This window comes from Panthera leo, chromosome A3 (genome assembly GCF_018350215.1).
Source record: "Panthera leo isolate Ple1 chromosome A3, P.leo_Ple1_pat1.1, whole genome shotgun sequence".
NCBI classification, from domain to species: Eukaryota; Metazoa; Chordata; class Mammalia; order Carnivora; family Felidae; genus Panthera; species Panthera leo.
In genome coordinates this window covers 13,519,034-13,543,810 of record NC_056681.1, presented here as the reverse complement: position 1 = coordinate 13,543,810, position 24,777 = coordinate 13,519,034, and the positions used below count along the sequence as shown (strand labels likewise).

The 24,777-nt window shown below is 59.1% G+C and overlaps 1 protein-coding gene across 4 annotated transcripts in view; it reads right to left on the bottom strand.

Annotated features, from left to right (window-relative positions):
• Positions 1-63: 63 nt before the first annotated feature.
• Positions 64-24,777, bottom strand: part of SULF2 (sulfatase 2) — a 118,368-nt gene continuing 93,654 nt past the window's right edge. For 3 of the 4 annotated variants that reach the window (XM_042930750.1, XM_042930752.1, XM_042930751.1), the window contains exons 6-21: positions 22,362-22,512; positions 20,953-21,128; positions 17,255-17,383; positions 16,242-16,298; positions 15,620-15,746; positions 14,057-14,249; positions 6,566-6,794; positions 6,371-6,467; positions 5,895-5,989; positions 4,882-4,941; positions 4,370-4,539; positions 4,049-4,191; positions 2,847-2,970; positions 2,156-2,189; positions 1,902-1,955; positions 64-1,031 (exon numbers count right to left, since the gene is read on the bottom strand). In XM_042930750.1, the coding sequence (XP_042786684.1) occupies positions 1,001-1,031; positions 1,902-1,955; positions 2,156-2,189; positions 2,847-2,970; positions 4,049-4,191; positions 4,370-4,539; positions 4,882-4,941; positions 5,895-5,989; positions 6,371-6,467; positions 6,566-6,794; positions 14,057-14,249; positions 15,620-15,746; positions 16,242-16,298; positions 17,255-17,383; positions 20,953-21,128; positions 22,362-22,512 (1,870 nt within the window). In that variant the 3' untranslated portion in view covers positions 64-1,000. The remainder of the gene's footprint in view (positions 1,032-1,901; positions 1,956-2,155; positions 2,190-2,846; positions 2,971-4,048; positions 4,192-4,369; positions 4,540-4,881; positions 4,942-5,894; positions 5,990-6,370; positions 6,468-6,565; positions 6,795-14,056; positions 14,250-15,619; positions 15,747-16,241; positions 16,299-17,254; positions 17,384-20,952; positions 21,129-22,361; positions 22,513-24,777) is intronic. The other variant, XM_042930753.1, reaches the window with a different exon arrangement.

The window sequence follows — 24,777 nt, the reverse complement described above, 5'->3', positions numbered from 1 at the left end:
AAAAAGGTGTTGACCAGTAGTATCTTGAATGCTTTTTTAAAAAAACCAAACACACCAAAAAACTCCCAAGAACGGCCTTTTACAAAATGTCAAAGGTTACCTCATACCAACTGCTGGTCGTTGGCTGGGATTTTGAACATTGTATGACAATACTCAGACTACAAAATGTCTTTACAAACACAATTTTGTGAAAACCGGGGACATACATCGACTTCATTTCTTTCCAGTACTTCGAAAAACATCAGTTCTGGGACAGATCACAAAGAAATACTAGGAGAAATGGTATCTGGTCGGGAACAGAAATGTCCACAACGGCCGAGGGGTTTTCTTCACTGGCCGCAGAGCGTTTACTGACCCCACAACTCTGGAAAATTGTGTTTTCTTACTAGATTCCCCTAAGAGTTCCCACGCTGGTGGCATGTAAATAGTCACATATGTACAGCGAAGTCCGTTTCTTCAGAGGTGACCTGGGTTGTGGTGCTAAATGAAAGTCCCTTCTTTTGTGCTGTTGACTCGGCCGTCAGCTCTGCACCACTCCCAGCGTCTGCAGGTTGCTCCTGTCCTGCTTTGTCTTCGTCCTCCTTTGTGACAAACTAAAAGAGGAGGAGGGTTTAAAAAGGGTTGTTCTTCCCCCATGATTGAAAAAAACAAAAACAACAACAAAAAACTCCAGTGACTTTCACCGTTGGGGGAAGTTTCCAAGAAAATCTCTTTTTCCCTCGTCAGCCTCTCAGAGAGGGTTAGTGGTGACCGTTTGATATGAAAATGCATTTTGTGCAGCTGGTGAGGTATAATCCAAAGCAAAAGCAGGGCAAAAACGGGCTTCCTGAAGTTAGCTACTGCCGACAGTTCTCTTCCAGAGTGTGCCGTGTTGACTGAAAGCAAGTCCTGTGAGCGCAGGCGGCCCGGCCAATGGCGCAGGCCCGCCTGAGACTGTCCGCGGTTTTCATTGTCCGTACGATCAGCTGGTGCCTCTGGTTGGGAGGCCCTCGTGTGCTTCTTAACCTTCCCAGCCTTCCCACAGCTGTCCCCTGTAGAACAAAGCAAACTCCTCTTAGCGTCTGATTAACCCCAGAGGCGGCATGACACGGCGATCAGCCCTGAAGCCTAGAACCCTCTGCTTCGAGGCTGCGGGGAGGACCCTTCGAGACCCCTCAGAATGGGCTTGCTCCCACCCGGTCATCCAGGCTTTTGGCTCTGGGCTCACACGCTGGTAAAGGCACTGAGGACGTTCAGATATAGACATGGCAAATGCTTAGCCGGCCCGTCGTCCTATTAAAGCTACAGAGGGGGGTTTATATGCATATAAAGGAAGAAGGAAAAAACAGACCAGAAGTTGCAAATGGCAGTGCACCAAGGGGGTCTGATTGCCTGCCTGGCAACTTAACATCAAATGAATTGCCAATGTTAACAAAAAATCCTGACCCATAACTGCGTTTTTGGATTTTCACGATGAATTAGAGGGTTCAAGCCGCCTCCCATCAGTGCTGCTCCCCTTAGACTAGAGGTGACCTTTCTAGGCTGCCAGTCTCGGCCCTCTACCAGCCTCTCTGGCGCTGGAGAGAGATGTTGTGGCCTGGATATTTCAGGTGCCCTCTAGTGAGGCTGCCCTGCTGCTGACATGGACCAGGGGACCCTTCTGCAGCCACAGCCTTGAAGACGTCAGGCGGGTCGGACATTTAAATGCTTCTCGACCTGTACGGACTCCCTGGAGTTTACCAAGCACAAGTTACTCTATGGAGAACAACAGTGTATGAAACACGGTACTAATCTGAAACACGGAAAGACTCCCTGCTCCCTTCTCATGACAGCAGCAGAGAGGATTACGAAAGAAATGGCATGCACACAGAACGCGGCCAGGCAGACCAGCTCTCCACCGGTAAACTGGTTCCTCAACTCACAGCGATTTGGAAGAAGGTCTCTTCATTTCTGGCCACTTTCGACGCTGAAACTGCCTGTGTTTTTGGGTGTCAAGAGGAGAATGGGTGTTAGCCTCACCGAGGAAGACCGAGTTCCCCCTCCCTGGTGGGCGAACCAGGCCCCTGGCAGACCGGAGAAAGGGCAGGGCCTCAGCCGCACACGAGCCACAGAGGTTAGACCAGAGACGGGCCAGGATCGGGGAGCCGTCCCAGGCTATAACAACAAAAACGGATACCTGTATTGTTCATAGCTTCCGCCATCTTTAAGTCCTGAATGAGACAGAAATGAGCGAAACAGAGACATTAGGGCAAAGGTGGCACAAGTAATGACAAACTTTGTAACTGCCTCTTTTTAAAAACATTTTAGGCTTTTTGACGGTTTTTTTTTTTCTGATGTGGATAGCGACCCCCAGGCAGACAGAGTGGCTGAATCCTGACGTGAGCTTGCCCTGAAACTTGTCGATTGCCTGTACTCTAATGTCCTAGCAGCTTTAGGACCCTCCTGTATCTATTCATGACCTGGGTCACGGTGGGGGAGGCAGGTATGGGCAGGGACACCTATGTGACAGGGGACAGAAGGCCATGGGCCTGATAGAGGGGATGGGGGGGAGAGCCTGGGTCTTGGCGCTCAGCGAGGTTCCTGGAGAACGAGCAGCGTGACCAGGTGTGTGGGTTTGGAATCAGTCGACCTGGTCACTTTAACGGTGATGAGATAACGATCATAGGACACCTAGCCCAGTGACTGGCACATGGCGATAAACGAGCGATCGGGCTTCTCGTAAATGCGGCCCTTGGCGGACCCTAGTGATCCATCAGCTGCTGGGGAGGATTCGCCAGGTTCACCCATCAGACTAGACGTGACCTCCTACCTCCCCACCCCGCGGCAGCCCCGCTCCCTACGGGCCCCGCTGCGGAGCGCCTGCTCACCCAGGTCCATGTTTCGAGTCCGGGGGTTACACTGCTTGTAACCCTTGCAGCTCCGCAGCTCCATGAGCTGCACGTGCAGCTGGTTGAGGACGTCCCTGTCCAGCGTGTTCACCGCGTTCATCAACTGGTCGGAACAAAAGGTCATCGACATGGTGAGTGCAGGGATCCCCCCGGCTTCCGCCAACCGGGGGACTTCCCTCGGGCGGCGGGGGGAGCGGAGGTGTGCTGGGATGGTGACCTTTATCCTGCCGGGGCTGGAGTTGGGCGCAGTCCGCACTGCCTTGTGCCTGCAGCCCCTCCAGGCGCTCTCCACCCGCCGTGTGCTTCACTTTCCTGACCAGTGGCTCCAGGAGCTCACGGTTGCCCTGTGGCTCTAGACCTTCATTCACTGCCCCGCCCCCCTCCCCGCCCCTCTCCTCTTGACTGCAGAGCGGCCACTTGGTGATGGGTGGGGGAGGGGGCCTGTGTCCTTGCCTCATCTGGGAGCTACTGCTGAGGGACCTGCCGTGCTTTGACACCCCCTTTGTAAAACATGGGCACGACCCACCTAAGGAGAAAGACCGGGAGCCGTATGGTAGTGACAACAAAGAACAAGAACGTGGAGTTGCTGGCATTTAAAAATCAGGTTCCCTATAAAGCGACTGCAGGCTTTTGTTGAAACGCAGATCGGACAGTACCGAGGCCACACTAGTGTGAAGGGCCCCGTGGGGACCGTGTGGTTCAGAAGGGACACGTGCAGTCCACTCGCCAGAGGCTTGTGGCTCCTTTTGTCTTACATGTTCTGGGCCACTTTGGTCACAGACGTGTTCCGATGATTAAATACACGGAAACACTTAAGACGGTGCCCGTGAGCGCTGGCTGTGTCCCGTTATCTGTGTGGTCCCTGCAGGCGCCCAAGTGTGCAGGGTTTGCTCTGATCCTGGGGGCCCCCAAAGCCCTCCAGTTCCAGGGGTCTTCGACATAAAGCCTGTGTCATCACCCCCAGGTGCCTGAGTTAGAGGGGGAGGCTGTACAGGACCCAGATTACAGGGGCAGCAAGATGGAGGGAGAGGGCCCCGGTGTGCATCCAGTCCCTTCAGAACTCACTTCTGCCTCAGGGACTCCGTGGGACTTGAAGATTCACTGTCACTTCCTCAGGGGGCCCAGCCCTGCGCACCTGCGTGGCCCACGCCCCCCATGTCTCCAGCCTGTGAGGTGTGTACCTGGTAGGGGTCTGTGTTGAGATCAAAGTACTCCAGGAAGCCGGTTGCGAATTCGCAGAAGAGGAAATTGTGGGTCTCGTTGATGGTCCGCATGCACCAGTAGGTGTTGTTGTTGGCGCTGGTGCAGGCACAGAAGGGCCCCACTGCCAAGGGAAGGGACAGCGGGCCCAGAGTGAGCAATTCCCGCCTGGGACGGGCTCCCTCCCCGGGCCTCTTTCTGTCTGGATCTGGAGCCCCTGCTGTCAGGGAACCCGCCCCGAGAGGCTCCGGGCTGGGGGCCAGCGGTCCCCATCCTGCCCCCCCGCCTGCCCGCTGGCTCACGTGTCCAGAGCGGTGCCGTCTGCCAGTGCTGGTTGTCGTGTGTGAAGCACGTGAGGCCCGGCATACTGCACGTGTCGTTGTTCTGCAGTCGCTTGAGCAGCTTGCGAAGTTTCTTCTTGCGCTTCTGCTCCCGCAGCAGCCACACCTTGTCCTTCTCCTGCAGACCCTTCCTAGGGGCACACAGGGCCACACCCCTCACACCTCCCTCGACCCCCACCTGCAGCCTCCTGGGGGGCCGTGACCCCGAGCCTCTGCTCTTCCTGCCCGGAGCCGGATGCGCAGCCAGCCGGGGAGGGGCCCCCAAGCGAACGACCCGAGACCGACCCGCTGCTGATCTGAGGCCCCCTTGCGGCCTGCTCGGCGGGGCTGCAGCACCTCCTCCAGCCGCGAGGGGGCGCCGGAGAGCCACTCTGGGAGTCCCGCCTCTTCCAGGGCTGTGCTGACCTCCCAGCAAGGGCCAGGACCTCTTCTGTTCGCTTTATTAGCTCCCCTGAGCCTTAAGCCGCCCTTACCTGAAAGGATGCAGACTGGAGCCTTTGTGCTTGAGGCGGCCTTTGTGCTGGGTGTGGTAACTGTAACAGACCAGGGCAACTCGTGTGTGTGTGTGTGTGTGTGTGTGTGTGTGTGTGTGTGCGCGCGCGCGCGCGCGCGCGCGCAAACCGCGGTGCCCTGGGGTCCCCGTCCCACTTTCTGGGGGCAGTGCTGGGGTGGGAACCATCCCTAGCGCGGCAGCTCCCTGGCTGGCTGGCTCCTTTCTGCAGATGCCAGCTGGGGCCCTGGCTGAAGGCCTCAGGCCAGGCTTGGAAGGTCGGGGTGGGTGTCCGTTAGCGGGGACTGGAAGCTGCGCCTGGCTCCCCATGGCTTCAGCCTTATCATCTCCAGGTTGGGGGGCTCCCCCAGGCCCGCGCCCACCTCTTGCCGGCTCAGGGCCAGCCCCAGGGGAACCCGTGTTTTGCAAGCCTCTTCCGGAAGGTGGGCCTCTTCCGGAAGGTGGCAGAGACTGCGGATGCGCCGTGTGGCGCCGGCGCCACCGGCCACCTGTGGCGATTTCAATTGAAATAGGACCCCAAGCTCAGTTCCTCGGTTATAGTGGCCACGTTTCAAGAGCTCAACAGCCACGTGTGGTTGGTGGCTGCCCTAGCGGACAGCACAGATGCAGCCCAGCCCGTCATCACAGCAGTTCTGCTGGACGGTGACCCCCCCCGGGCTGGGGTTCCCCGAGCTGGCACTGTGCACCTCGGGCCACGGGACTGTTCGGGAAGGGCAGTGGGCGGAGTCTCCTTCCCCTCCCGGAAGCCGGCCCCACACAGCGAGCGCGCTCCTCCGACCACAGCGCCTACGCCTGGCGTCTGGCTGGCCACCTGAGGGCGGTGGTGTCGGCCCAGGGGACAACGGGCACCTGAATTATTACCGATTTTTCCCCTTGCTCCGAGGGAGGAGATAGGGATCTAAAGATAATGCGAGGAGTCACAGAGGGGAGGCTGTGTGTCCCCAGGAGGGGTCCCGGGGTCTCTTTGCTACTCACCTGATTTTGTGACAGTCACATTCTTCTGGCCGCTTTTTCTTCAGGTGGCCTCGGACTTCCCTCAGGTTCTTAATTTTGTTCTGCAGGGTTTCGATCTGGGGCAGAGAGCAGGCAAGGGGGCCGTGAAACTCTGGGGGGCTGGGTGAGCAGGGACGGCCTGGTGGGGTCCCCGGCCACCGCCTGCACTTGTGGCTGCTGAGGGGTCCCTGGTCCCTTCCACCTGCTGAAGTGACCAGGCTCCCGAGAGCTGGCTGAGCCGGGAGGACCCGTCTCCCCCCCTGGGCTGGCGGAAGGGCTGAGGGTCATGTGAGCATCTTAAAAGCAAGAAGGGGGGTGAGGTGAGCACGCTGCCCCCTCCCCGAAGGTTCTGGGGAAGTGTCGCTCCCGGGCCCGGCCTCGCTGCCTCCCGGATGTGGCTGGTGGCCCTGCTGAGCTCGTGGTGGTGAGAAGGTGCCCCCTGCCCAGACCCCCCTCACCTCATGGTCAATGTGCAGCTTGTGGTCTTTCCAGGCCTGCAGGGACTGGTACAGGCCCAGGTCGCACTGGACCGTGTCATTCTCGAGGATGTAGCACCTGCCCGGGAGAAGGGGTCACGTGTGCCCGAGGCGGGGGCGTCCCTGCCAAGGCCCCCCCTGCCCCCTCTGCCCCCTGCCCTCCGCCTGGACTCTCACCGGTGTGTGACTTTAATGGGGTTGGGGGCTGAGTAGTCCGGGAGGCCCCCCGTGCCGCTGAAGTCTCCGGGGTCCTTGTCGTCCGGATCCTCAGGGGCCCCCGGCCAGTGCCGCTTGGTAAGGTTGCGGGACTGGGGTGCGTCGTCCAGGCCTCTGTGGTGCACCCCGCCATCCGCCTCGATGGCCACCGAGCGGACGGAGCGGTTCCGGGCGTAGCCGGTCTTGTACTCTGTGGGCGTCAGCGGGTGGCTGGGTGAGGGGGGTTGGGCAGGCTGGCTGGGCTCCCTGGGCCGCGGACTATTGATCCGGACGCTTGGAAAGGACCCCCGTGGGTTCAGTTGGGGAAACAAGGCTCGGGGCTAAGGAGGAAGAGGCTTGGGATAGTCCCCAGAAAGAGCTGAGCGTGGATACACACGGCCTATCCGCGTGATGGGATGTTTGGCGACAGAGGAACACAGCCGTGACGCAAGCTACCGCGTGGGTGGGCATCATGCTCCGCGAACACGGCCACACGTGCGAGGTCCCTGTCGTGTGGGCCTATTTGTTTGGAATGTCCAGAGTAGGTAAAGACATAGGCACCCAGAGCAACTTAATGGCTGCCGTGGGATGGGGGGCAAGGCAGTAATGGGGTTCCCTTTCCGGGTGATGGAAGGTGTTGGAACTGGATCGAGGCAGTGATACACCACCCTGTAAACGCTTCTGAATTCCATGCTTCTGAGTCGTAGACTTTAACTTTGTAGACTTTACCAATTTTACAAACTTTTAAAACAACGGTAGTCTTTAGGTTTGTAAAAATGGTAAATTTTCCGGTGTGTGAACTTTACCTCAATAAAAAAAAAAAAAAGAAATGAAAAGACAAGATGTGGATATGAAATCATTCAATGAGGAGACTGAATCGGTTACTCAGAAACTTCCCAATGAAGAGAAGTCCAGGGCCAGATGGCTTCACTGGTGACTTCTACCGGATATTTCAAGAAGAATTAATACCAGCCTTTCTCAAACTCTTCTAAGAAACCAAGGAGGAGGGAACACGTCCAAACTCATTTCACAGGCCACCATGACTCTGACACCAAAAACGGGCAAGGACGCCACAAGACAGGAGAATTACAGGCCAGTTTCCCTCACGGACACAGATGCAGAACCTCTCAGCAAAAATATTAGCAAGCCGAATTCAATACTACATGGAAAGGATCCTACACCGTGATAAAGTGGCCTATTACTCCCGGGATGCGAGAATGTTTCACCATCTGCCAATCAAGCCATGTGATACACTGCATTTAACAGAATGAGGGAGGAAAATCGTGTGATCAGCTCAGTGGGTGCGGGAAAAGCATTTGACAAAACTCGCCAGCCATTTAGGATAAAAAACTGATAAGAAGGAGGTTACCAGCCAAAATGTATAACAACTTATACAACTCAATAACAAAAAACCACAAACAATCTGATTAGAAAATGGACAGAGGACCTCAACTGACCTTTTTCCAAAGACGACATCCCGATGGCCAACAGGTGCATAAAAAGGTCCTCGCCATCAGGGAAATGCAAATCAAAACCACAAGGAGATATCGCTCTACACCTGTTTGAATGGCTATCATGAAAAAGACCAGAAATAACAACTATGGCGAGGGTGTGGAGAAAAGGGAACTCTGTTGGGGGGGAATGTAAGTTGGTGCAGTCGCTGTGGAGCACAGTATGGGGAGTCCTCAAAAACTAAAAACAGAACTGCCATACGATCCAGCAATTCTGAGAGTTTTCTCTGAAGAAAACGAAAACACTAACACAGGAGATCAGTGCCCTCCTCTTTGCTGCATACTGTTTACAACGGCCGAGACACGGAAACAGCCTGGGTCCGTTGATGGAAGAACAGTACAGAAAACGTGGAGTGTGTGTGTGTGTGTGTGTGTGTGTGTGTGTGTGTGCGTGCACGGGTGTGCATGATGGAATACTATTCAGCCATAAAAAAGGATCAAAATTTGCCATTTGCGACAACATGGATGGACCTCGTGAGGTATTATGCTAAGTGAAACAAGTCAGAGAAAGACAAATACCACCTGATCTCACTTCTACGTGGAATCTAAAAATAAACCCCAAACAAGAAAAGCACGAGCTCAAAGATACACAGAACAGACTGGCGGCTGTGAGGGGGGCGTGGGGTCAGGAGTGGGCAAAATGGGTTAAGGGGGTCAAAAGGTACAAACTTCCCGTTATAAAACAAGTGGGTTCTGTTTCCCTACAGGAAAGTTGCTAAGACAGCAGATCTTCAAAGTTTTCATCACAAGAAAAAAAGTTTTTGTAATTGTACGACGATGGCTATTAGCTACTTACAGTCATTTTGCAATGGAGGCAAATATCGAATCGTTATGCTTCATACCCCAGACTAACACGATGTTCTATGTCAACTACACCTCAAGAAGAAACAGAGACACTAAAGAAACCCCATTAATTTGAATCGGAAAAGGAAAAAGCTAGGTGGCGGTCTCCTGGATAGAAGAGAGAGCAGCGTAGGGAGGTTTCTCAGCTTTTCTTAGCTTCTCTGTTTGGCCAGCAGTGAGCTGGATGCTGTCCCCAGCCAGGCAGCGACATGGGGTTCCGCGGCATCTTTCCACGTTCTAAGTCAACGACTGAAAACTGAGGGTGTGCGGGCTAAAGCCAGAGCCCGGATTTCTCGCATCTTCTATATATTAAAAGACAAAATTATTTTTTGAGAGAGAGCGAGTGAGCGAGCGCATGTAGGGGAGAGGGGCAGAGGCAGAGAGAGAGAGAATCTTAAGCAGACTCCATGCTCAGTACTGAGCCCGATGTGGGGCTTGATCCCAGGACCTTGGGATCGTGACCTGAGCCAAAACCAAGAGTCAGACACTCAACTGACAAAGTTGATCACATTGCTAACACTTGAGAAAAACGGGGGTGGTGGTCATGCAGGAGTGCAGATTTCCAGCTTCTGAAGCGAAAACCACAAAGAAGTGCCTGCCTGCATGGCGCCCACAGACCTGCACGGTAGGCCCAGGCAGGAGCTGAGGCCGCCCCTTTAGACGGGCGGTCTCCTCTCCGTCCCTCAGGTCTGGCTCTGTCATGCCTCACGACTGTAACCCCACTGGTCTAAACGCACATCTTTTTGGAGAAGGCCTGGAGCTCCGCACGGCCCGGGGCTCTGCTGGGTTCCCCAAATGGCCACCAGGTGGCGCCCAAGGCACAAGAACTGGGCTGGAGGCCGGCGGCGGTGGCCTCCAAGAACCCAGGATGGGACTCCCTCTCCAGGGGGCCCCGGGGCCCTGGGCTCCAGGATCTGCTCCTGCTGTCCCCACCCTTGGGGCACATGTTTCTATCTTTCAGTTCTCAGACTCCTTCTATCAGAATCACCTGGGCCAGGGGATCTGGGGGCCCAGATCCAGGAGAGGCATCTCTTAGCACAACCTTGGGCCTTTTCTGGCCCCAGGCAGCCCCCTCCGTGGCCCTTTCCTCCCTGGGTTAAGTCTCCCTGAGGCCACGATACCTGGGCCCCTGATGCACAAAACCTGAACCGGTGTCCCTGTGGGAGGTCACGCCTGCCCACGACGGCCGTGAGACAGACACACACCGGGTCCTTTCTGCCCCTTTTGTCTTGCTTGTGCAGGAATCAAGTGGTTTGTATCTTCCCACCTCCAGCCCCAGCCAGAAACCCAAAGATTCCCCACGCTGTGGCCTAAGGGCTGAGTCTGGCCCTCTGCCCGGGTCTGTAAATAAGCTACCGAGCCCATGGCTCTTTCCTGGCTCCAGAGGCAGGACTGAGAGGTCGACAGAGACACTGTTCAGCCTGCAAAGCCTCAAATATTTGCTCTCTGGTTCTTTACGGACAAGGCTGCTGGCCCCTGTGTGAACCTTTGCCTGGACTTGAAGCCCCGCCGCTCGCTCTCCTGGTCTCCCTAGCGGTCCTTGTTTCCATGCTCCCACAGGGGCCCCTCCCCCCAACCCCGTATGCTGGGCACGGAGGGGCCTGGTAACCCCGTGGCCGAGGGCATCGGCTCTGGAATCTGACCGTCGGGTGCCGGTGCTGAGCAAATGCGTGCCCGCGGACAATGCGGCTAACTCCTGAGCAGCTGTGTTCCCACGACGGTCCCTGCCCTACAGGGCTGTGTCGCAGGGTGACGCGAACGGAACCGGTCACTTTCTCAGCACCGGGAAGCTGGCATCGAGCGGCCGCTCTGTGGTCCGGGGACCCCGCAGCTGTGACATCCTCGTCCAAGGTCGCAAGCCGGGCCCATCCGCCTCCCCGGGGCTCTCCGGGGCTGGGACCCACAGGGCCTTCGTGCTCCTTCTTCCCAGACCTAGAGCCTCAACCTCTTACTTCTCCCCGCTGAGCTCTTACACGCCCGCCAACCGCCCACCCTCTCCCTCCTGGTCACGTCACTCTTTTCACTTCCTCCACGAATCTTTCACCGACGGAAGTGGTCTTCCCGGACCTCGTCTCCTCCATGAGGCCCGATCGGCATCTCTTCCGGCCGCTGGCACGTGATAGGGCTGCAGATTCGCCGGGAGCCTAAGCGAACGCCCGCCGGCCGCCTGGGCCCATCGCCAGCGGCCCGCCCTCCGCCCCGTTCTGAGCTGGCTGGCTCCGCCTGGCTTCCTCCCACCACAGCTGGCATGTCCGTGGACCAAAGCGCGCTGGGGGCCGAGCTGCTCCAAACTGGGGCTTCTCAGCCTCACAACTGCTGACGTTTTCAGGCCAGATACTCCTCTGTTGGGAGAGACTGTCCTGTGTGTTGCAGGGGGCTTGGCAGCATCCCCGGGGTCTACCCCCAGGGGCCAGGGGCATCCCCCCCATCATCACACAGCTGCGACAGCCACAGGAATGTCTCCATATTGGGGACCAAACTGCCGGGAGGCTGAGAAGCCTGCTCCGGGCCGGCTGCTCACAAGGGGTCAGGAGATGCCTTTGCTGGAGGCACCGGCAGGAGGAAGAACGTGGGGCCAGGGGATGAGGCTCGGGCCCCCAAATTGGCTGCGTGACCCGGGCTTTCCTGTTCATCCTAAGGAGGGTCACCCGCCTCGGTCCCCGGGTTGCCGCGAGGTACACCGGAGACAGGACTTGGACGTTATGCCGAACTCGCGTGGGAACCTGGGCTGACTTGAGTCTTGGCTGTCTGGGTGCATTTTCTTTCCTCTGAGCATTAACGGGGGCGGGGGGCGGCGGTGCAGGGGAAGCTTAACTGAGTCCCAGCTTCTCATATTGTTTAAAGATCATGGGGGCGCCTGGGTGGCTCAGTTGGTTAGGCGACCGACTTCGGCTCAGGTCACGATCTCCCTGCCTGTGAGTTCGAGCCCCCGGGTCGGGCTCTGTGCCGACAGCTCGGAGCCTGGAGCCTGCTTTGTACTGTGTCTCCCTCTCTCTCTGCCCCTCCCCCACGCATGCTGTCTCCCTCTCTCATAAACAATTAAACTTAAAAATTAAAAAAAAAAGATCATGCACCGGGCCGTGGGCCAAAGCGAGGAGACGTCGGCTGCGTAATTCAATCTGGAAGCCAGTCGTCTTGTTCGGCTACAAAAGATTAACTCGGCAGCCACGAAGCAGCCTGAGGGGCAACGTGACGGGGGGCCGTCAGGGGAAGTGCTGTTGGAGGCAGGAGCACGGAGGCAGCCCCCTGCTTCACTTCGAGGGCGTCCTCTGCCGAGGCTCGGCGGGGGGGAGGGGGCTGTGGGGACCACCAAACCCCCCGCCTCTAACTGGCAACACGGGAGCACCATTCAAGCCTTGAAAAAGGAAGGAAGTTCTGACCCAGGCTACACCCTGGATGAGCCCTGAGGACGTCGTGCTGAGTGAAAAGAGCCAGTCTCGGGAGGACACGGCATGTTCCACGTACACGAGGTCCCTAGTGCGGTCGGACGCACAGAGATGGAAAGGCCAAGCGAGGTGGCCGGGGCAGGAGAGCGGGGAGGGACAGTTACAGTTTCATGGGGACAGAGTTTCGGTCCGGCAAGGTGAGGCAGAGCTCCGGGGGGTGGATGGGGGTGACGGTCGCACGCCCACGTTGTGCACTTAGAAATGGTTAGAATGATAAACTTTATGTGTGTTTTGCCCCAGAAAACAAACCAACACAAAACACCTCAGAACTACAACCTAAGTAGCTTGGCTGTCCTTGGGTCGGGGGGCCAGAGGAGTGGGTGGCATGGGAAACTGCCCAGCTCTGGAGGGGACACTTCTGGCCAGAGACCCAGGCCTCTGAGCGCGTTCAAGGCACAGGGGCGTTCTTTCAAGGGGGAGCTGAACCTCGGAATGGGGCCGTGACTGGCCCAGAGTGACGGGAGTTTTGCAGGAGGATCCAAGGGGACTTGGGTTCCACCTTGCCTGCTCGTTGTCCTTCCTCGGCCCCTGCTGGGAGCGAGTCATGAAGTCTGGGACGGCTCTCTCCGTTGGGATGGGGGCTCTTCCCCACTCGTCCACACTACAGTCGACTCTCATTATTGGAGGCTGTTCTATGAGGTCACCTGAACCCTGAGTTGGCCGATACCGTAGCACTGCTCCCAAGGGGAAACATGGGGTTAGGTTCCCACCAGCCTCCGGTCACGACATTTTGGTCCACTCTCGGCCTAAGGCCTTGTTTTACGCGTGTTCCCATTTAATATATAGTGTGGTTTCTTTACCACCGAACTCAAGGCCAACAGCACGGAATCTCGTGCCTGCAGGAAGCTCATCTGACCTCCGTGTCTTCTCCTAGGGGTGCCGCTCGGCCTTCCCGTACTTATGAACCCGTGGCACTTCGGCACCAGGCTCGGGGGCCGCGGCGACTCGTGAAGCCGCCAAGCAAAAGCACCAAGTCCAAGAACCGTGACGCTAAATGCACGGGTGAAGGACTTGCCTGCAGCACGAGAGCTGAAGCCCGAGTCCTCCTCAGCTGGGAACGTGCATGCCGGGGGGACTCAAGAAGTTCTGCCTCCCCACACGTGCCGTGAACGCCCGAGAAAGCACCCCGCGTACTGATTTGGGGGGCTACGAGTGAATCTGAGACATGGGATCCACAAGTAATGGGGACTGAGTGTATCAGGCGCTCTCCCTCCAAGTCCCGTCCGGAGCCCGACCTCTGCTTCCTTCCCCGCCGCTGTCCGGTCCCAGCACCACGGCCTCTCGCCAGGCCTCCGCCCGGTCTCCTGACGGGCCTCTGGCTCCAGCCCCCCCGCCCCCCGTCCCCTCACGTGGCCCGAGCCCCCATCCCAACGGCTGCCGGAGGAACCCTTGAAAACACAAATCTGATCCCGGCTCTTCCGCTCAAAACCATCCCGTGGCTTCTCGTCTCAGAGGAAGGGCTCTGAGGGGCCCCTCTCCCGCCGCCCTCTCCCCTGCTTCAGCTCCTGCTCTCGGCACGTTACCAAATGGCCTTCCCCCCTTTAGTCTCGTCCCGGAGGGCCACCGGGCACTGGCATCCGCGTCTGTGGGGCTGGGTGAACGCACAGACGGGGCTCCCCAGGCACGATCGCGCCCCCCCCGCCCCGCTCCACCCCCGGGGCCGCCACACTTACTCTTCTTGAAGAACTTCTTCCTGCGCCCGGCCAGGCTGAGCTTGTAGTCGCTGCCGGCACAGAGGCAGGCGTCGCCACCCTGCCCGTAGTACTTGGGCACCAGGTTGGAGAGGGCCCTGCCCCCCGGCCGCGCGGGGGCCTTGCACCTGTGCAGCTTCAGCTTCCCCGACGCGTCTTCCATGCACTGCCACTTCTGCGAGACACGGCGAGGGCCTCAGGCTCCGCGGCCGCGACCGCCCCGGAGACGTCCCGCTCCCCGCCGCCCTCGCTGGGGCCCCGGGACCGCCGCTGGCCGCTCGGTGCCCCACAGACACACGTCTGTCGTGGGGGGAGCACAGAAGGGGCACCAGGGCCGACACTTGGTGGCTGGGCACGAGCCCCAGTCACAGGGAGGTCCCCCAGGGGAGCACCGGGCCGGCGAGAGGGGGTGGCTGCTGAGGCTGGGGTCCGGGAGGCCCCGGAGCGGTAGCTGGGGCTCTGGACCGATGCCTCCCCCGGCTGGTCCAGGGCCCAGCCCCCACCCCCAGCGCTCTCTTCCTTTGGGGTAAAGCAGTGCGCCCTGATAATCTGTTCTGAAGACGCTCATGCCTGCCGCTGCCCTGGGACCGCCCGACCTCCCGTCTGGGCGGGGGACAGATGTGCAAAGGGGGGGAACGTGCCAACACTCCGGGGGGACAAGGGCCCTTGGCTCAGCAGCTCACTCCTTGTGGCTCGGAACTGAAACGGGAGCCCTTCTGGGATGTCCCCAGCACGCAGCTCCGGGAGGCCAGGGGTTTCCGCTGGGGGCATTCAGGGCCATCGCTCCAGGGCCTGGATCAGCGCTCGGCAATGAAGGGACCGGCATAACCCAAAGCTCTTGTCCCGAGGCACAGACTGGCTTCCGAAGCATGGGGAGGGGTCTGGGGCTTACGAGCAAACGGGGTGGGGACACGGCCACGGGGATGGGCCTCATTCTGAGTCTGGCGATAAGATGGGGCCGCCCCCGCTTGTGAGAAAAGCACCCAGCCGGGCCTCGGCCTTGGAAGGCCACAGGCTATGGTGAGCAATGGGATCCAAAGGCCCTGGTTTTACTTGTACTTATGGGCGCAGTGGGCGCACATCTCTAGGCCCGAGTTACTGGGGGGGGGGGGGGGGGGGCGGCGGGCTCAAAGTACCAGCCGGCAGACTGAGGCAGGGACGCACGCCCCACACCCCTTGAGCCGGGCTGCCCTGCCTGCTTCTCAGTTCCTCTGCCCTCCCCTCCCCTCCCCAGCTCCCCCGGCCGTCTAGGCCTCAGAAAAGCCAAGTTCAGACTCTTCCAACATCACTCACAGCCCCTGCTATCTCTAAATACTATCTGCTTGTAATTTTCTTAATCTTTCCCTCGCAATCAACTCACTTTTTAAACACCTATATTTATTTAAAAAGGCAATTTCCTATTGCTCCTATAAATGAAAAGCCGGCCTCACTGGCTGTGCGGGCCCGAGGGAGGAGGCCCCGGCCTGGGCTGCAGCGCGGAGGGCCGGCCCCTGGGAGGGACAACGGAGGGCAGGAGCCCCCAGGGCACCAGCCACACGGCCTCACCTGTCCCAGCTGCTCGCACGCGGTCTGGTACTCCGCCCGCTGACACAGGTCTTTCACGCGCTGGTATTTGGGCAGGAAGTTCTCCTCCTGAGCTTCCACCTTGTTGTCCCTCTTGTGAAGCAGTTTGCTGTGGGGCAGAGAGCGGGACACGCGGCTGGCCGCTGCGCTCGGAAGGAGCCCGCGGCCGCCCGGGGGGCGGACCCCACGCAGCCCGTGTGACGTCACCACGGAGGGTGCAGGGACGGTCACGAGGCTTAAGACACGGGAATTCGCCAAGAAGCCTCCCAAGTTGCAGGAGAGTCGGCGACACGTGAGAAAACGTTCGGAGCATCGCACGGGCAGGAGCACAGGTCTGAAGGGTCCACGTGGCCTCCAGACTCAAATTCCGTACGAGGCCCGGGGACAGCGAACGGGCTTCCTCCGTGTCTAGGGGGCCGTGGACACGTATCTGAGCAGGGATAGTAAGAGCTGTGGTCTCTCTCCTGCCCCGGCAGTGAGATCTTCGATGCCACCGGTACAGGGGGCGGGGACGCTGCCAGGAGCTTCCCGGGATGGGCAGGTGGGGGGCCCTCAAATGCCCTGGGCGGGGGGCGGGGGGGGGCCTCTAGGACCTGGCACTTACCCTCTCTCCACCAGGAAGGAGTCCCGCCAGACCCTCACCTTCTTCTTCAAGTGAAACCTGGAGGAAAAAAAGCCCACTTTCACCTTCCCATCGACGTGGGGGCCTCCCACGTCCCCCCATCTCCGGGAAGCGGGGATAGTTGGGGTGCGTGGGCCCAGCTGGGCGCAGGAGGGGCCTGGGTGCTCACACCCCACACTGAGCTGAGCTACATCTCCCCCGGAGCGGAGATATGGGTCTGAGGGCCCCCCCGGGGCAGAAGTGGCCGGAGGGGGGCTAAGCTTGTCAGGTCTTGGGGGGGGGATTTCTTCTTTGATCCTTTACAGTTGGGCGGTGAATTTGAGTGTGGGTTTCATGCAATCTCACTCTATTGCCACGTCCCAGGGAGAGGCTCGGGTTGCCGGAAGAAGGTTCCATCCTGCCCCCGACTCCCAGGGGTCCCGGCTCCCAAGCCAGTGCCCCAACTGCTGCCCCAGATGTGCCCATTTTACACCTGTACAGCTCAGAACACCTCACAAAGGAGGAGGCTCAGTGGAGGTGGTCCCCCGAGAGAGCAGGCGACGGCACCCCGCACGGCTGGAGCTTCTGAGCTGCCTTCGGGCGCAAGCAGGGGCTTCCGCCGTCAGCACTCTGGGGCCGTCAACCCCGAGGGCAGTCACGGTGCCGGCCACCAGATGTCGCCGTGACCACGCCAGTGGCCGCGTCCTCCTTTCCCGTCCCCACCAGACCCCGCTCACCTCCCCACCGGACTGGTTTTTGTTCTTGTTCACGTCACTGCCTCCGGGACACCTGGGGACGTGTTCCCATCGTCCCACCGGGCACTGAAACCTTCGAGCTCGGGGAGGAGGCGTCAGAGCCTCTGACCGGGAGACCTTGACGCCCAGACTTGCAGAGAGACCTCTAGCCAGTCGCTTGCTCTCTCTGGGGTCCGGTTTCCAACCCGGCAGAACGGGATGCTAGTAACGCCTGCCTCACTGGGTCTTGTGATGATCAAAAGGGCAAGTCCCCCTCCTCACCGATTCACCGGCCGCTCCGTGTCCAGCAGCTTGAGGATGGACTTTCCATCCATATCCGAGGGGATGTCCAGACCTGCAATGTCCAGGATGGTGGGGGCCAGGTCGATGTTGAGGACGATGTGGGGGTTCCTGAGGGAGGCGGGGAGAACAGGGCTCGGCCACCCGGGCAGTGGTGCCCCAGCCTCGCTTGGGGGAAGGGCGGCTGGAGGGACGGAGGTCGCCCGTGGCTCACGCCCCGAGGGTGGGGAAGCGGTGATCTCCTCACTCGCCCGCACCCCAGCCCTCCGGGCCCCCTTCTGCGGCCCCAATTCAGCCGAGCCCCACCTTCTGCGCACTCCACACTTGCCGCCGGGTACCCGGATTAACGGGCCTCCACTTGGCTACTTCGGCTGGCAGTGCCCTCCCTGCCTCCCACCGCCTGAACAAAGGACACCCGCCTTTAGGAGCCGCTCTAGACCCTGGTCCTGCCCCCAGACCTGTCTCCGAACCTCCTCTGAGGCAAACACTGGCCCTTTGCTATTCTTGGCCAGGCAGGTGTCTGGCCTCAGGACCTTTGCTCTTGCTGTTCCCTCTGCTGGAATGTTCTTCCTCCAGATGCCAGGGTAGCACTTGCCCCCAACCCCTGAGTTCTTTGTTCAGCAATTACCAAGGCAGCCCGGGCCAGACCCCGTGATCCCTGCCCTCCGGTGGTCACACCTCTGCGTGATCCCCTCCCCTCAAGGGTGGGCCAAACCAACGGCAAGGGCGATGACGGTCCCAGCGTGGCTATGTTACCCGACATACGGCTTCATCCTGCCGGCTGTCCCTCCGCTGTCTACTTGTCTCCCCTGGCCGTCTCTGAAGGTCACCCACCCCCAGCGAGGACGCCTGGCAAACATTCTGGGAGGCGGGCTGCGTGACGTCAGGTCCGCGGCTTGCACCTGAACAACCTCGTCAAGTGGGGAAGCCGGTCCTTCCCTAGTCAGACTTCCAGCCCTGTCTTGCTTTCAGCCTCAGCGGACGACCAGGCTGGGCCCAGACTTGTGACCCGCAGACACGGCGAGACGGGACGCGTGCGTTCTTTTCACTCGCCGAGTTTGTAACGACTTGTTATTGCGTCTTAGATTAATACCAGGTCCTTCCTGAGGACCCCTCCCGGCGCTCCTGTCCCTTCCCTGAGGCCGTATCATCCCCATTTACTATCTTAGTCATTCATCTGGCTGTCTAGTCCCCAGTTAGAACCTAACTGGAAGACAGACACTTCCATCCGTCTTGCTCCCTTCTGTATCCCTAGCACTTCTGCACTTAGAATACACAGTAGGTGCTCAATAAGTGTTCGCTTAGTGACTTTCGTTACGTATCTCTGCCAGACATCTGTCACCTCTCCCGTCTCCTGTCTCTACCTGGTGTGCCCGGCATGGTGGTAAGTGATTTCAGGGATGTGCCCAACACAGGGGTTGGCCCCTGTCGCATGAATGACGACCATGGGAGAGCACTTTCCATCAAGGCGGCCGGGGATCCCGACCCCATCCCCTGGGGCTGAGGGGCAGGGTCGGGGTCCTAGGGTTTCAGTTGCCTTTGACCCCTTCCTCCGGAGCGCAGCACCTTGTGAACCCCGGACAGGTAGCCAGGTGCGGGGTGCGGCTGCCTGGTAGGAGGGCTGGGAGGCCAGAGTAAAGCCTAACGACGTAACCTGTAGGCAGGGGGAGCTGGGAAGACTGCTGGGCAAGCAGGTGCCACGTCGAATGTTGGCAACGAGCAGCTGAGGTGGCCTGAGGCGTGTCCAGTAGTCTTGCTCCCCAGGACTGGGGTGGGACGGGGACGATCGCTTTTCCTACGTCCCTCTTGGTGGTAACAGTGCCCCGCCCCATTCAGATTCCACTACCTGATGTCTTTGGCCTGGTCACTCGAGGCTTTCTATCACCCTGGCTATGATGATTGGTTAGGGATGGACACGTGACCCACGTCAGGCTGGTGAGAGTCACCTTAAGGCTTCTGTTCAAACCACTGTTTGGTTTCTACACTGGATGGCTGAAAGTCATGGTGAGTCTGCCACCATGAGGGAAAAGCCTGCCTGAGAATGAAGTCAATTCAAAGGAAGCTGGCTGAGGGATGGAAAATGAAAGCTTCCTGACATTATTGTGTGACTGCTGGATCCAGCCATGCCTGAAGCCAATAGAGCCTTGGACTTTCCAGTTACTTTAGTTCCTGCATTCTTTTTTTTTTTTTTAAGTTTATTTATTTATTTATTTGAGAGAGAGAGAGAGAGAGAATGAGTGGGGAAGGGGCAGAGAGAGAGAGAGAGAGACAGAGAGAGAGAGACAGAGAATCCCAAGCAGGTTTTGCGCTGTCAGCACAGCGCCCGACACAGGGCTCAAACCCACGAACTGTGAGGTCATGACCTGAGCCACAATCAAGAGTTGGATGCTCAACTGAGCCACCCAGGCACCCCCAGTACCTGTATTTCCTTTATCTTATTATTACCTTTTGGTCTTATCTGGTTTTTTGCGTACAGCCAAAGGTGTCCCAGCCTCTGGCCCCAAGCCTGACATTAGCACTTTCTCTCGTCCACATGGGGTATGGTTTTGGGTCCTATCAATCAGATCGGAGACTCTGAAGCTGACCAAACCCATCATGTCAATGCCTGTAGAGTCTTTAGTGGGTCAAATTCTTTCCATTTACAGGGGTGGCTCAAGGTTTCAGAGACGCAGGAACAGAGAGGCTGCGGGGCTTGAAATCCCAGCTCCTTCTCTGATGTGTCACGTGCCCTCGGGCAACCTCACCTCCCTGTGCCTCAGCAGACAGGGTGATAGTAACATCCACCCCACAGGGCTGTTGGGATGCTTCCATGAATTACATGGCTCAGACCCGGGCTGCAGAATAAGGACTGGACAGCACCCCTGTTATCCTAACTCTCCTTCCAGGTGGGGACCCTGGGAGCCAAAGGCGGAGAGGAATGTGTTGAGGCAGGCAGGCAAAGAGCCAGGAGCCTTGCCTTGAACCCACACACCCACCTTCTAGAACTGTCACCAAGCTTTCCTCCCAAGGGATGGCAGTCAGGCCAGATAAGCGCCTGAAGGGCAATTTATCTGCATTTCAAAAAAACCATCTGAGCTGGTCTCCAACAGCTGCTGCTGCGGTTACCTGCCTTTCTAGAGCTCCCTGCCCCAGATGCGGCAGTTTCCTGCCAGAATGTGTCACCTCCAAGGTCAGCCCAAGGAGAGCGCCGGCTGAGGGCCCACAGGGTCCCGGAGGAAGGATGGGAGGGAGACCGGTTCCCTCTGTGCTGTGGCCAACACCCCCCGACTGGGGTGGCAGGGTCCCTCCCTGAGAGCCACCCCAAGGGTCACCAGGCCCCACAGAAGTCAAGGTGGCCTTCCCGCACGCTGGCGCAGCACACGCAGCCCGGCCCCGATTCCCTGGCGCTCTGCCCGCCACAGACCATCTGTTTTCACAGGTGCTAACAGCCCCCGGTCTCTCCCTCCCCAGCAGAGGGGTATAAAATGTGCCGGAACCCACCCCGGGTGACATAATCACCGTTTCGCTTGGCACTGAGAGGCTCGCCTGCCCAAATAAAGTGCCGCCCGAGGGAGTGGCTTGGGGCTAAGCGGTTGGGCCACCTGCTGCTTGCCCACCCGGTGGGGGGGCGCGGGGGGGGGGCGATGGAGGCCCCGGAGGTCTCCCTGGAAGAGGGGGGCCCTGGGGCGTGATGCACTCACAGCGAGCCGGCCTCCACGTTGGGGCCCCTCACGTAGAACGGGACCCTGATGTCAAACTCGTACGGCATGGACTTGCCCTTCACCAGGCCGAACTGGCCGATGTGGTAGCCGTGGTCCGCGGTATACATGATGTAGGTGTTGTCCAGCTCGCCCGTCTCAACCAACATGTTGTAAATCTGAAACGCAGGTGGGCTGGTGAGGGGCGCAGGGAAGGGGTGCGGACGCCCTGCCGCCCGGGCCCTCTCGGGGGGCGGAGAGGTGCCTGTGCTCTCGGGCTGTCCCTCCCGTTTCAGGCCCTCCCTGCACCTCGCTGCTCAGCGGGGGTCCCCGGGAAGGACACGTTTATAACCGCAGCCTCCCCACCTCCTGTCACTTGCTGCCCCCCCGCCCCCCCGCCTTCTTCACAGTGCTTCTCCCATCTTGTCTGCATGATTGTGGCTCGTCTGTCCCCTGAATTAGAAGGTGAGCTCCGTCAGGACAGGGACTATGGTCACCTTGTTCTCTGCTGTATCCCAGGGCACTGGCCATTTGGCCAATGCTGCTGAACGAACGAACGAACGAACGAGTGACGCCGGGCCGTGGCCTGGGGCAGGTGCCGGTGATGCTCGGCAGGCCTGTCCCACGGAACCTTCCGGAGCGTCGGGACCTGTGCTGTCCAACATGGCGGCCACCAGTCCCGCGTGTCTACTGAGCCCCTGCCCCGCGGCCAGTGCGACTAGGGAGCTGGACTTTAAACTGTCCTGAGTTCAATTACATTTAAATAGCCACGGACAAATTAAAAAAAAAAAATCTCCACGCAGCGGAATATTACTCAGCCGTGAAAAGGCAGGAAGCGTGGATACGGGCTGCCACACGCACGGATCCACCTCGAAGAGGTGATGCCGAGTGGAGCAAGCCAGCCACTGACGACCACGCAGCATGGGATTCGACTCACGGGAAACATTCGGAAGACGCAAATCCACCGTAAGTTAGCGGTGGCCTACGCACCGAGGGTGAGGGGGTCCCGGGGGATGACGGCGAAGGGCCGCGGGGCTTCCCGCTGGGGTAACGGAAACCTTCTGGAATTGACCGTGGCGGGCACACAGCTCCGCCGACGTATCAGGACCGCTGAGCTGTATACTTGGAGTGAATCGTAGGGGACGTGCGTTGTATCTCAACTAAGCTGCTCAAGAACGTGAGCTGCCGTGTCACGCGGCTGCCGTAGCAAACAGAACAGATCCCGCACCGGAGTTTCACGGAGGCAGGGCCGTGCGTCGGGGCGGCTCAGGCCACCTCCCCGGGCCCGCGGCCCTGCCCGCTCCTCCCGCCCCCCGTTTCCACTCCTGTCCGGCCAGGCCGGGAGCCGGGCGAGGACCGGGAGGCTCCGGGGCCTGCACGGTGGCCGCGGGCGCGGAGGGGGCGGGGCCTACCGTCTCCATGGAGTCGTCCACGGACATGAGGGTCTGTAGGCGCTTTCGCTGCAGCATGTTGGTGAACTCCATGTGGATGGGCTTCATGGGCCCCGTGTAGCGCATGATCCAGTGCTTGTCCGGGTTGGGCGCGTAGTTGTAGCTCGGTGTGCTGGGGGGGGGGGGGGGGGGGTCAAACGTACAGCCAGGTCAGGCGGGCGTGGGGCCCACCCGCATCCCCCGGGGCCCCCAGACCCCCTGCCTCGGGTGAGCAGTCTCCTGTGCCGCGTGTGCGCCCGTCCGGGGAAGCCGTGACGCGTCACGGGCTCCGCTAAACCTCCGTCGGTGTTTCTCCAGCGGGTGCTGTGCCCGTGGGCGGGCTGGGGGTCACCCACTGTTAAGTGACCCAGGGCCACGCGGTGAGAACGGCAGCGTCTCCCGGTCGGGCCCTGCCAGCCCTCCCGCTACATCAGGGCCAAAGTCACAGGCGAGCGCGAGTCCTCTCACACCTCCCCGGAATCCACACGGCTCTTTTTTTCAGCAGGGGAGAGGCTCACGCCCAGAGCCTCCGGCAGGCCAGGCCCCCCACTCAAATTTCTCAGCCTTGCAGTTGATTTTTCAGTTACCCGGGGCAACTGCCGAGCTATGGCGATTAAGGCACGACTAGGGAATTTCCTTTTGCAATAGATTGGGGTTAAAAAAAGAAAAGAAAAGAAAAAGGAAGTTGGCTACAACGTTAGGTCGAGAATAGTCATGTGTGTACGGGGCCCCTGGACGTACGTGTGTCACAATTATTCTTCCCGTTCGCTCTCTTCTCTCATTTACTGAAGAGGAAACAGAGGGTCAGAGGAGTTCGGGGGCCTGCCCACAGCCTCCCTGGGCAGGCGGTGGAGCCAGGGGACTCCGTGATTTCTGCTGAGTGGGGTCCGCTGGGACTAACGATCACCGGACAAGGAACCATACTCTCTGACTTCTACGGGGCACTTACGCTTGCCACGCGCTGGGCCCGGCTCGAAGGGTTCACCGCCTCCTGCCGTCTAACACTCAGGGTCCTAGGGGTGCGTGCTGTGCTTATTGTCCTCGTGAGAAATGAGGAGACTGAGGGCCTAACTTGCCAAAGGCAGAAGAAGCGGGGCCGGAACTCCAGGACTGGATATGGTCACTTCCTGCCACAGTGACACGTGGGCCCGTCCAGAGACCCTCCTATCCACGCGTGCTCGGGCATGACTTTTGCCAAGACACTCCTGCTGGAGGACGTAGCAGAAAAGTCCCCTCCGGTCTGGTCTCACCCTCCCCAGTCAAAGCTGAAAATAAAGTTGGGAGTTTCCACTGCCTGAAGACAAAAGGCTTTTCAAACCGGCTATTAAGGGGCCAAGGGGCTGCGCGCAGGGAAGAGGCTGTGTTTGCGGAGACGGCAGAAAGCTCGCTGACGTCTCACCTGCCCCACCAGGACCTTCCCAGCGTCTCGAATATCAGATATCGTTCGGGGAGAGGAGTTATGGAGACCGTTGCTATGTAGAGCAGGGGGCGGGGGGTGAGTCATAAGTCTTGAGATTCCTTCTGGACTTTGCTTTGAGTCCCTGGCTGGTCTCCCGCCGCTAAATCCAGCCCAGCCCCCCAGCCTCCTTTGATTAAGAGCAAGGCCTCACCGTCCTGTGGGCCGGCTTAGGGCCTGACCCGCATGTAGAACATTCCCAGGAACAAGCCCCCCGCCCCGCCCATCCCCCACGCAGAACGAAGGGGGCTGCTGGGGGCCAGGGCTGCGCGGACACAGCCTCAGAGCCGTTTGGCCGTGTGGGAAAACTGTTCCGGAAGGCCCAAGGGGCCGGATTCCAGGACGTGATTTTGAGCAATCATCCCTGAATCTATTAGGTTCTATTAGGCTGGGTGTCTGCCCTCGAGAACAGGAGAACAGGGAGGAGTGGGTCTGTCAAGAGTCTGCGGGGGGGATGACTTCTGAAGGCCTCTCTCTGGAGACCTCTTCTGGAGGAGGATGTCAGAGCCAGGAGGCGGCAGGGCCTGGGGCCCCTGTCGGCCAATGCCAGTTTGCGGGTCCCCTGCATAAGGCCAGGCTCCTCCGGGGAGAGAGCCACACTTTCTGAAGGGCCCAGCCGTTGGCTGAACAAAGAGGGGAAAGCCTCAGCTCAAGACTTTGAGCCCTGTCCACAAGAGCCTGGCTCCCACGGGTTATAAAAGGCCTGTGAACCCACGATCAGATGCCACACCTCAAAGGAAGCTCTGGGGGCTGGTGGGGGTTGGGGTGTCTTTGCGTGCGTGCGTGTGTGTGTGTGTGTGTGTGTGTGTGTGTGTTTGTGCATCTATGTGTCTTCACGTTTGTGTGCACGCGTCTGGGTGTAGATCTGGGCTTATATGCCTGTGTATACGGGTCTGTGTAATCTGTGTGTACGTATCTGTGTCTGTGTTTATGTATTTGTGT